Source organism: Telopea speciosissima, chromosome 7 (assembly GCF_018873765.1).
Source record: "Telopea speciosissima isolate NSW1024214 ecotype Mountain lineage chromosome 7, Tspe_v1, whole genome shotgun sequence".
Lineage (NCBI taxonomy): Eukaryota > Viridiplantae > Streptophyta > Magnoliopsida > Proteales > Proteaceae > Telopea > Telopea speciosissima.
Window position 1 is genome coordinate 58,231,700 of NC_057922.1, and position 12,029 is coordinate 58,243,728.

The 12,029-nt window shown below is 37.8% G+C and overlaps 1 protein-coding gene across 1 annotated transcript; it reads left to right on the plus strand.

The window, feature by feature from the left end:
• The first annotated feature begins 1,293 nt into the window (after nucleotides 1-1,293).
• LOC122667877 (hexokinase-1-like) lies at nucleotides 1,294-10,943 on the plus strand. The gene is made up of 9 exons (XM_043864337.1): nucleotides 1,294-1,787; nucleotides 3,309-3,459; nucleotides 3,536-3,718; nucleotides 4,618-4,692; nucleotides 4,820-4,975; nucleotides 5,269-5,367; nucleotides 5,474-5,604; nucleotides 9,894-9,975; nucleotides 10,258-10,943. The coding sequence occupies exons 1-9, from the start codon at nucleotides 1,513-1,515 to the stop codon at nucleotides 10,603-10,605; spliced, it is 1,500 nt and encodes a 499-aa protein (XP_043720272.1). The 5' UTR covers nucleotides 1,294-1,512; the 3' UTR covers nucleotides 10,606-10,943.
• Nucleotides 10,944-12,029: the final 1,086 nt, after the last annotated feature.

Consider the following 12,029-nt stretch of genomic DNA (forward strand, 5'->3'; position numbering starts at 1 on the left):
AAAAAGATAAAAAAACCCTCCATCTTCCCACCGAGAATACACAGGGAGGGTGGAAAAAAAGGGTTGTACTGCGTTCCGGTGGTTCGGTCGGTGAACTGGGTTAGTGACGCAAGTATGTGGATTTGAAGAAGAACAAGCAAGTACATGGGACCGAGGGTTTCTGATCTGAAACGCCTTCTCCTTCAGCGACGATAACCCCAACGATAACCTAAATTTCATGGGATTTTTTCACTTGGGTTCCTTCGGCTTTTCATCTAGGACTGAATTTTTAGATGTCCTTTTTTATTTTTGTTGTTGATTCTACTGTTGCTTGTTAAAGGGGTTTTTATTTGCTCGTTAAAAGGGTTTTTAATGGTAGTGGACATTGAAGCTTTGAAGATTTTGCAGCAGAGAGAGAGCTTCTCAGTCTGTTGACACTTCTCTGTTCTTCTTCCTTATCTTTTCTTTCAAAATCTGAACTTTCATGGTGTGGGGTATTGAGAGGAAGGTGTGAGGTTGAACACAAACCAAACGAAGGGGTGGTTTCAAGTTCGCCGGAGATGGGAAACGTTCAACGACCTTTTGCAGATCGGTAGCTGAAGAAGAAGATGTGGGCAGCCAGTTGCAGCCAGTTGCAGGTTAAAAATTCAACGACTTAGATCAACTGGTTAAATCTCAACGGTTGAGATTTAACCGTTGTGTTTGATGTTGCGCTTAAGGACTTTTACACGACGCGCTGCGACTTGTTCCCCAAAAGAATATCCTGACCTTTTCTTAAACTCAAAACCCAAAAAAACAAGAAAAAAGACACATCGCAGACACAGCGCTGAGTCAGCGAGCTAATCCTTTTAACGGTGGGGACAGAGTGCTGAGTCAGCTAGCTAATCTTTTTTCTTGGATAACTTCATAAATCTAATCCAAACCTAACCAAACTTTCAAGGAATTTATTATTATTCCTTTAAAGGAAAAAAAAAAATTGTAAATCTTGGTTGTCCGTTCCTTTCTTTGTTTTTGTTTCCTTCGATCCCGGAAAACATCGAACTATTTTGATCCCATTTTCCAATTAAAACTTCATTTTTTTACGATCTTCCATTCATTCTCTACTCTCCTGATTCCCAATTCCAGAGTAGAAACACATTCATTGTCATTACTTTGAAAGGGAACTCCTGCTAACTATATAAATCCAAACTCATCATCAGATTTCAGCTCAGACTCTTTTTTGTATTTGGTTGTTCTAATTCTGATTATCTTCTTCCGTAATAATATAGCCATCAAGGAATCTACAATTCTGTTTCTTTCCTCTTCCTATATTTCTTGTCTTTATATTTCATTTCTTCAATTACTATAATTTGTGATTGCCTGAAAGTCTTATTCTGAAACTCTGTCCGGAGCTTCTGATCAAACATAATGTTAGAAGGTCTTTAAGAAATTTAGGATTTGGTTCGATTTTCTTGTCTTGTTGGACAGAAGAAGAAGAGAAAAGTTGGGGCATTTGAGTGATCTCCACTGTTATCTCTTGTTTGATTGTTCTTAATGGGGAAGGTGGCTGTTGAAACAACACCGGTGATATGCGCTGCGACTGTCTGTACCGCGGTAGGGCTTATCGTTCGTCATTGTATGCGAATCTCTGGTCGATGGACTAAGGCGATGGCCATACTCAAAGAAGTCGATGAGAAGTTTGCCACGCCGATTTCCAAGCTCAGACAGCTCGCCGACGCCATGACCGTTGAGATGCATGCAGGGCTTGCTTCCGAGGGAGGAAGCAAGCTCAAGATGCTCATCAGCTACGTCGACAATCTCCCCACTGGGTTGGTATTCTCCTATACTCCTTCAATTGCTGCTGCTACTACTACGTTTTTCTCTGTGGATTAGTACGATCCTTGATTTTTTATTTATTTTTCTAATAATTGATTTCTTGGATCTTTATCCACTTTTGATAAATCTTTGGCTAGAAAGTGGCAGAGAAGTTAACAGATTAAACAATAAATAGTTTTAAATTTTTTATTCTTTGATCTGCAAGCTATTATCTTTATCCAGTTATTGCAGGGAATCATATTTGGTGTTCCTTTCCTTGCTTGAAATGATGGGAAGGAAATAATCTTTTTCCTCACCAAGTGACCTCAGAATTTAATAACCTCATATATTCAAAACTATTGATTTGTTTGGAAAAGATCTTCACACATTTCTATATGTTGTTAAACTAGCAAATGTCCTCTTTTTTTTTTTTTCTTTTTTTTTTTTTTAATTTTATAATGGCTGGATAAACTAAATATGGCTGACTTTATTGGTATGCTGTGGGGCTTTTGAAGTCCAGGAGAATGTGAAAATATGCTCTTTCTCGGATCAATCAAATAGACGATTTAATAATCTTATAGAAAGCTCTTCCTTAGCATAGTCTGGAAACACCTTTTTTTCAATTTGTTTCTATTATGACCTGCCTTCCTTTCTCTCAATTGTTTCTTCTCCCTTCGTGAAAAAGATGTTTCGATTTACTGTCACTTTTTCCACTCCAGAGTCGTCCTTGTTTCTCCTTCTTTATTTCCATTTTTTGTTTCATTTTTTATGTTTCCCTTATTTCACTCGATATCTAAAGCTTAGGCTCTTCTGTTTTGTAGTCCTCATGGACTGGTAGTCTTCATAATTGTCCTGCCAATATTTTTATTTTATCAGTTCTGGGGCTTTTGGATGTTGACTGGATAAGGAACTGGTGTGGGGCCCCTTGATGGATTAATGAATCAGGTTTCGTTTTTCTTTTTGAATTTATGGATTTTGGAGTTTCATTTCTTGCTTCGATGATACATCATGAGATTTAGTTGGCCTGGTAGCTCAGTATACAGGAAGTACTGTTTATGGAGTCTTGTAAATTGAATATTGGGGTAACTCATGGCTTATTATGCTTAAGGTTGGATAGATTCAGGTACTGGCTTATCAAGAGCATAGGTAAGCCTCTGCTAGCTGTAATCATGTGGGAATGCTATATATTTTTTTAGTGTTGCATTCCATTGGTGTGTTCGTCAGTTCAAGTCCGTTGTAAACCAACCAAAGATTTTTCCCCCCTAATTCCTAATGCTACACAAACATCATGCACTATTGATACTTTGCATTTGTGATTGCATACTGATTTTACTTAGTAGTTACTGGGTCAATCTGTTCCTGACTACTAGTAAGGATGCTACAGTGATGTGCAATTGTAACATCCAATAGGCATAGTCTGATAAGAGAATATGTTTTCAAAATAATCGCCATTATTACTGTCAAATGAAATTCTTGAGGAAGCTAGAAGGGATTAATGTTGAATGAGCCATTAATTTTGTTTTTTCCTCTTATAGGGATGAGAAAGGGGTATTTTATGCTTTGGACCTTGGTGGAACAAACTTCCGTGTGTTGCGAGTTGAATTGGGAGGGAAGAAAGAACGTGTTGTTAAACAAGATTTTGTTGAGGTGTCAATTCCTCCGCATTTGATGATTGGGACTTCAAATGTAAGTTACTACATCTACTGCTTCACTCCGGTCATACCTCATGTGTCTAAATTTTTAAGCCGACTGTGATTTTTAGGATCTATTTGACTACATTGCCAAAGAGCTTGCAAAATTTGTTGCTTCTGAAGATGAAGACTTTCACCTTTCTCCTGGTAGGCAGAGGGAATTGGGTTTTACCTTCTCATTCCCTGTGAAGCAATTATCAATTTCCTCAGGGACCCTTATTAAGTGGACAAAAGGCTTCTATATTGAGGATGTGGTAAATCCTGATTGCCCAGCCTTTTTATAGTCTTAAATATTGTTCTGTCTCTTTCTATGAATGAACTAGGTATCTATATGTCATTTAAATTTAAAAGAAAGTGGTTACTGTGTAGAATTTGCATGGAAATTTTATATCATGATGCTATTTTTTTTTTTCTTCTTTACTTTTAGCTTTGTAGATGAAAGAATTGCTTATTGAGGAGTCTTAATTCTGGCTGCCTGGGCTTCTCTGTTTACATTATTTAAGAATTATCCGTGTCTAGGATATTAATGAAGTATATATGATGCTACTTTCAGTCCCTTTTATGTTCTCCAAAATTTAGAAACTAGAGAAAGTATATCGTTACAGAGAACTCATTGTCCACTATGTTCCTTTTAGCCTCTGATTAGGAATAGAAGTGGGCATTACTGTTCAAAGAACATGTGGCAAAAATTAAGATGATGCAGCATATTGGTATATAGATTATAGATGATAGTTTCTCTTACCAAAATTTCCTCGTATCAGCTTTAGATACAAAATGTTGTTATTGAGACTCAATGTTGAAGTAGGAGTTTTTTCAAAAAAGTAGGGGGGGGGGTGTTTGGAAACATATTGAACCTGCTTGAATTTTTGGCTCTCCTTCCTTTTAGAGCTTTTACTCTGGACCTCATTCTGCCATTGTAATCAATCTATAGGACCTCCATGCAAATATGAATGGTTAACTTTCCATAACTAGTGCATAGATCTCAGGGCCAAACAATGGTATAGTTGACAATGAAGGTGTCGACTATGTAGATCTATTAGAAAGAGAATTATCAAACTGTATGGTACAAATAATGCATTGGAATGTCTCCATTAGTAAGTTCATCATCTATCATTTTGTGTTTCTGATTTTTTTCTATATTCCTAATGACTAGATTGGTAAAGATGTAGTTGAAGAATTGACAAAAGCCTTGAAAAGACAGAACCTTGATATGCGTGTGTCGGCTCTGGTAAGTTTGAGTCAGTGCCTTTCTGGCTTTTAGCCGTATAAGAGATTTCAATTTGATTGCAGATTCCTATTCTTTTTTGTGAAGTCTGATTTATTCTTCTAGTCATTAAGTAGCACTCTTTGAACAGGTCAATGATACAATAGGAACACTAGCTGGTGGAAGATACTTTGACAATGATGCTGTTGCTGCTGTCATCTTGGGTACTGGGACAAATGCAGCTTATGTTGAGCGAGCACAAGCAATTCCCAAGTGGCATGGTCCTCTACCGAAGTCTGGAGAGATGGTTGGCAGTCTTCTTGTGACAGTTCTACTATTTATTCATATTTAATACACTATGCTCCTTTTCTCTCTTCCTTCTTCTTTCCTCCTCCATCTTGTTTTCAAAGAATTCAATAAAGATGACTATGTGCTTGAGGAATGAAGTGGACATGGTCATTGATACCTATAAATATAAGCTAAATCAGCTTGACTAGAAGATGCAACCTCATGGTTGCAATGCAGTGTGTGATCCAGACTGTCTGCTCAAATGCAAGAGTAAAAAGGAATATTGAAGCTTTTGTCTCTGCAATATTGTAGGTTATCAATATGGAATGGGGCAACTTCCGGTCATCACATATTCCTATAACAGAATATGATCATGCATTGGATGCCGACACTTTAAACCCTGGTGAACAGGTAATTTTATCTATATGTATTTATTTGCATAGTTGCTTATGTCATGTCCATCACAGAATAATGTTTTTACTTAGCATTTGATGAAATTTTTATTCATCTTCTGCAGACTTTTGAGAAGTTAATTTCTGGTATGTATTTAGGAGAGGTTGTACGTAGAGTCTTATGTAGGATGGCTGAAGAAGCTTCTTTTTTTGGTGATACTATTCCAGAAAAACTCAAAGTTCCATTTATGTTGAGGTATGCTAGCATGCTATGGGAATTGATGAAAACCTTATCTCTATAGTGCTTCATTGTTGCGCTATGTGCTTTATTTCATACTATTTTATCTACTCCTGAAAGTTTGTAGTCATTGTGGTTCCCCTGTTTTTTCCTGACTAATTTGAGTCTTGTATATGTTAAAAACTAGGTCTTCCAGTTGTTTCTAGGCACAAAGGCAGGTTCCTATAGGACTTATACATTTGGAAAGCATGAGAATATTAACAAATGGCATGATAATTGCAAATATTTTTGCCAGCTTTTCATCAGTGCCAACATTTGATGAGTCAGTCTTGTTAAAACTCAGACATAGCAATTACATGGATGTGATACATTGAAAGCAATGGAATCAACACTTAGATCCCAACTTGTCTATACTTGCGATATAAAGTTGATGCAGATAAGTCACCTAAAGGGTTTATTTTATTGGAAATAAGCCTTGGGTTGGGTTATGTATGTGTTGGGCATTTAATCCCATGGTTTTCTTTGTAATGGGCCACTTTAATGGGCCTAAAATTATAGGTAGAAAAGAGGGAAACGGCCATGGTTTTCTTTGTAATGGGCCACTTTAATGGGCCTAAAATTATAGGTAGAAAATAGGGAAACGGGATTTACTTCATTAGGATAGTTAGGGTCCTGTTTTCGGTCAGCTTCTTTCATTATTTTTCTTTCCTAGTCAGTTTATGTTTCCTTATTAGTAATGTAGTCTTAGGTTGGTAGGAGACCAACTGGGAGCCAATACTCTAGGATTTGGTATGAATTAGTAGGCCGATTGGAGCAGAATGTGATTTTAGGAAACTCGATTTAGGTATGATGTGTTTCTGATGGTTGGATTAGTCTGTGAAGAGTTTGGGTAATGGGATGATCTCCAGAAATAGGTGGGATGTTGTGGTTTGAATGGGGTAATGGGAAAACAGCTTGGTTCGAGTATTCCAATTGGACAGGAGAATACACGATCCAATTATGTGAAGGTGTTGTTAAGAATTTTGGGAGATGGGATGGTTTCAAGATATGAATGGGAAAATCAGGGTTTTGCAGTGGTTTGGAGGATTAAGAGAAGAATGGGTATTGATGGGATGATTCAAACTTACTGTTGTTGCAAGGGCAGCTCAGTTGGTTAGAGGATCTTGAATAAATCTTGAATCTTGATCTTGAACTTGAAGGAATCAAAGAATTGAAAGAAAGCTTCAAAGAACCACCCGAGCTTCACACCGCAAGGTGTTGATTGGATTAAACACTGATCCCACCAACGAACCACCCGGGCTTCCCAATGTAAGGTGTTAATCGGATCAAACACTGATCCCACCAGCCTTGATTAAACACAAGAGAAAAATATTCAATGGAGAAGAAGAGCAGCAAAAGCTTTTCATTACTATCAAAATTCGTGTATGTTGAGAATGGGCCCTTGTGCCGTGGGTGTACAAGGGTAGTTTGGGTAATTTACCATGAATAGGGAGATTGTCCCTATCTTGGTTTCTTAGTTTGTTTCCACCGTTTTATTTTAGTTTCCTAGTTAGGGTTAGTTTCTTATTATTTTTAGTTTCTTGGTTGTCAAGGAATGAGTTTCCTTTTTTTTATTTTTTTTTATGGGATTCCTATTTTGATTAATTGGTTATTATTATAAATACAAACTGTGAGAGAGGAACTTAGTGCATCAAGTTCTCTTCTTTTCTTCCCCATCTCTTCTTCTTCTATCGTTTCTTCTCTGGTTTTTCCTTTTCTTCTCTGGATTTGTAACATGGTATTAGAGCTTATGGTTTGAATTGATCAGGGTTCAAAACGTTGCCGGTTTGAGAGTCATTTAAAGGTCTCCGTTATGGTGAGCAGCCATTGTTACCGCTACATATATGTATATATATATATATATATATATATATGTATCTGTTGTTTGCATTTCGTTTGCTCTAATTTTGAGGCACAAACGGTGGAAAGAAACTAAGAAACCAAGATAGGGACAATCCCCCTATTCATGGTAAATTACCCAAACTACCCTTGTACCCCCACGGCACAAGGGCCCATTCTCAACAGTGTACAATACTTCCCCCCCTTATAAGCTTATATAAAAGACTAAAAAATAGACTCATACACTAAAAAGAAGGCCTAACTCAATCCTTAGTCTATTAGGTAGCTTAAACTGACTAGGAAACTGAAATACTATAGGAAATAAACTCAAAATATGACTGGGTTTATAGAGTCCTAATCCAGCCCAACTTAAATAGTCACATGATCACTTAAGTGATCACATGACCACTTAACCAAGTCACATGGTCACTTAAGTGATTACATGACCACTAATTACATAAAAAATAAAACTAAGTAAGGAAATCCCATATGCAACTTAATAACCCATATTTTAGGCCCATAAAAGTGGCCTATTACATAGAGAACCCATTGGACCAAAGGTCCAAGATGTATATAATCCAACCCTAGACTTATTCCTAAGCAAACAAGCCCCTATTTTGTGATGAATCTGCATCAACTAGTTTAGGATTTGGATAGGCCTTTCCTTTTTAGTGTTTGAGTTTGTTTATGAGTTTTCTACATAAGTTTGTAAGGGGCTACAACCTTGTACACGAATTTGAATTAACGAGATCTGTGAAAGAGTGGTGAGAGACCAAAATACGGTGACGTGGGTGAGATTCCTGAGTTTAAGATAGACTACCCTATCTTCTTCTATTTTTTGTTTTTTTATTTTATTGTTCTGAAATTTCTTGCAAATCTGAGAACTGATGAGAGTATTTACTGTTGTTGGACTTGAAGTTTGTGATCCTCTTGTGGATTGGTCATCACTTGTGACTGATCTACATTATTTGGTATCAGAGACATGGAGGGACAACAAATGGGGTTAAAGGTTGCTGAATTCTACATTGAAGGATGATTGTGCAAGTCTGATTCAACATTTCTACCAAACTTGTGGATGAGGTTTTTTTCAAGCAGGGGAGAATTGATGCAGATAAGTCACCTAATGGGCTTATTTTTTTGGAAATAAGCCTTGGGTTGGGTTATGTAGGTGTTGGGCCTTTGATCCCCATGGGTTTTCTTTATAATGGGTCACTTTAATGGGCCTAAAATATGGGTAGAAAGTAGGAAAATGGGTACTTCATTTTGTTTAGTGTTTTTTTTTTTGGTAGAAACTTCATTTTGTTTAGTTAGAGTCCTATTTTTGAGTCAGTTTCTTTCATTATTTTAGCTTTCTAGTCAGTTTATGTTATCTTATTGGTTAAGGATTGGGTTAGCCTTTCCTTTTTAGTGTTTGAATTATAATTAATGAGATCTGTGAGAGAGTATGGTGAGATGCCATTGGTGAGAGGCTGTGGGTGAGAGACCCGAGTCTGAGAGAGACTACCCTATCTTCTTCTTCCCTTCTTCGATTTTTTGTTTTTTATTTTATTGTTCTGAAACTGAGATATATACTGTTGCTGGACCTGAAGTTTGCGATCCTCTTGTGAACTGGTTATCGTTTGTGACTGGTCTACATTAAAAGTTCTAGTCATATCAATTGTAGGATCAATAGAAGTAGATAACATCTTACAGGAGACATGTTTTGGACATCCTATCAAATTGCTGGGCGAAGAGGTCACTCAAGTAAAATAAACCCATGTATAACAGTATGAGATTCTTATGATAAGCTGATTTTCCACCAATTGGTTACCTATAAGCATGGAACTTGTGGACTTATAATCGGAAAGAAAATCATAGTTTCCTTGGCATTGATGGTTAGTAACATTGTTTTTACCCCTTTTGCTTGCATGTGGTTTCTTGGAGCATTGTTTGATTGTCTTCCAAGAGACTCAAAATGCAATGCCATGGATGTTGTCAACCGTATGGTGAAAAATACCAGTTGTTTTAAATTAAAATCAGAACATCTATATATAGTTAATAACATGCGCTTGTTTCCCACCTTTGAGTTGGAACAGAATTTGTGTACCGTGAGAAGCCCATACCAATGGTAGACTAGAGAGAACAGGCACTCACAGTTATCGGTCAACCACTGACATGAACATATGACTTGCAAACCAACATGATGAGTTGTCTATCACTTTAAATACTGCCTATTTCACAGTTTCACTTGTCCCATGCCTATTTCATCAGTGTGTTCAACATATTTTCTTCCTTAAAGAATCATATTTACTTATTTTGGTTTGTAATCCATGTAAATTTTCATTGTCCTTCAGTTTTCCTATTATTAATCTACATCAAATTGCTTGTCAATTGGTTCTATGAAAATATGCAAATACAAACAGTTTCATACTGAATTATGGAATATGCAGGACACCTGACATGTCTGCCATGCATCATGACAAATCCTCTGATCTGAGAGTGGTGGGGAACAAACTTAAGGATGTCTTGGGGGTAAAGCACTCTCCTTATATCTTATCCAACACCTCCCCCCTACCTATCATCAACCCCACTCCCACCCCCTCAAAAAAAAAATCCAACTGGAAAATAAGTAAATAAACAAAATTTTGTTGTGCAACGACCAACCATGCTGAACATTGTAATACTGTACGAACCAACTGTTAGAATTGCAAAGCAATAGAAAATTATGATGGGGAGTGGTATTGAAACCATATTTATGGTGAAATGACTTCACAAGTTTCCTAATGTTGTTCTTTCTCTTTTCTCTCGTTTCAGATTTCTAATACCTCCCTGAAAACGAGAAAAGTTATTGTTGCGCTTTGTAAAGTTGTTGCGACACGTGGGGCCCGTCTTTCTGCGGCTGCAATCTTGGGTATCCTGAAGAAACTTGGAAGAGACAAAGTCAGGGAGGGGGAGAAGCAGAGAACAGTTATAGCAATGGATGGTGGTTTGTATGAGCATTACAAAGAATTCAGCTGGTGTTTGGAGACCACTCTCAGGGAGTTGCTGGGAGATGAGGCCGCAGACTGTATTATCATTGAGCATGCAAATGATGGCTCCGGCCTTGGGGCTGCACTTCTTGCTGCTTCTCACTCCCAGTATCTGGAGGTCGACAAGCCCTGATAATGGTCATTTAGGCCCACATAATATATATTTCAGGAAAGATGTACATATTTTTCTTTTCCCTTTCCGCTCAATTGTTTCAAGCATTTTTGAATTGAAGAGACAAAAGTTCCAGAATCCTCTATTTATGGCTGCAGAGTTATTACAAATGAGAGGTAGATTAAAGGTCTAATTGCAGGACCTGGAAGTGTCTGTGAAATTCTTGCACTTCGGCCAGCCATTGTGCCTCCTCGTGTTCCTGCTTCTACATGCCTTTTTGATGCTGTGGGAGTTCGGTCTATGGTGTGTATTCTCACTTGCTCACATTTTGGGAATAAACCTGGAATTGAGCTTTTCTTTGAGGAGCGTTTGATGCATTATTTCAATTGATTCAATGTAGCATGATTTTGGAGTGGACTGTAGCGGGGTTCTTGTGTATTGCTTTCTGAACCGGTTTGGCCATTTAGCATGAATTTTTACTTCCTGCCTTGATGAGAAGCTTGGCATTACAATTTGTTCTTTGATTGATTGGATAAATGTGGGCAGAGGAAGGAAGACTAATAAAAATACGGGGAGTGAACAAGTGCCCAGCGTACCTTGTAGCATGTGGTGTGTGGAAACCCATTGCTATCAGGAGGTCTTGGGTTCAACTCTCCTGCTTAACACCTCTCCTCTCCTCCAGTCCTCCCCCATAGAATAGGATAAAGTAGGAACATAAAAAAAAAGGGAAAAAGTTGTGTCCCGGAGTATGACCTGACGGTTATTTTGCCCATCACGTGTCTGGGCATAGGGTATAGTCCTTTTTCCCTTTAAGTAAGGGGAAAAGATCTCACCCCCACAGCCCTGACAATACTCTCCATTATAATGTGGGCTCTCTATTGATGAAGCTGATTCCAGCAGTGATTGGTATGGTGTGACGATGATGGAAACCCTCACCCCAAAAAAATGTTCTCAGTCTGGGAGTGTGGTTCTTGCGTTCAGGGTCAATGGTAATATGTCTGGGGGCATCAAGCGGGTGTCATTCATTTGTGCATTTTATGAAGGTTGGAGTGATCATCTTGTCCTCCCATGTGTCTGGGCGTAGGGCGCACATTCCCGGATAGAGGGGATAGCTTTCCAACATGGTCCATTTTGGAAACCTTTCCTAAATGATCCTAAAAATCCGAAAAGTCCTCTTGGCAAATTTGATGTGCCAAAATTCTGTACACTGGTAGATTCTTCAAGTTTCAGCCTAAATCAAGTATGTCAAGTAGAAAATAGAGTTTTTTATCCAGGATTTTGGGAGAGTGTATTGTAGCGGTCCAAGTTTCACAAGCATGCATAGATGTACACAGACCGTTGATTTAATCTAGACCATATTCTCTATACAATGATCAGTATCCATATGATTCAAAATGATGGCACATTTAAGAAGCCCTTCCTAAGCGATGCTGTACAAAATAATT

Bases quoted from the DNA above. Each gene is read 5' to 3' on its own strand.
- LOC122667877 (XM_043864337.1), top strand. From the start codon at position 1,513: ATGGGGAAGGTGGCTGTTGAAACAACACCGGTGATATGCGCTGCGACT. The intron at 3,460-3,535 runs GTAAGTTACTAC...TGTGATTTTTAG, and splicing joins TGATGATTGGGACTTCAAAT to GATCTATTTGACTACATTGC. The intron at 5,605-9,893 runs GTATGCTAGCAT...TGGAATATGCAG, and splicing joins AAAGTTCCATTTATGTTGAG to GACACCTGACATGTCTGCCA.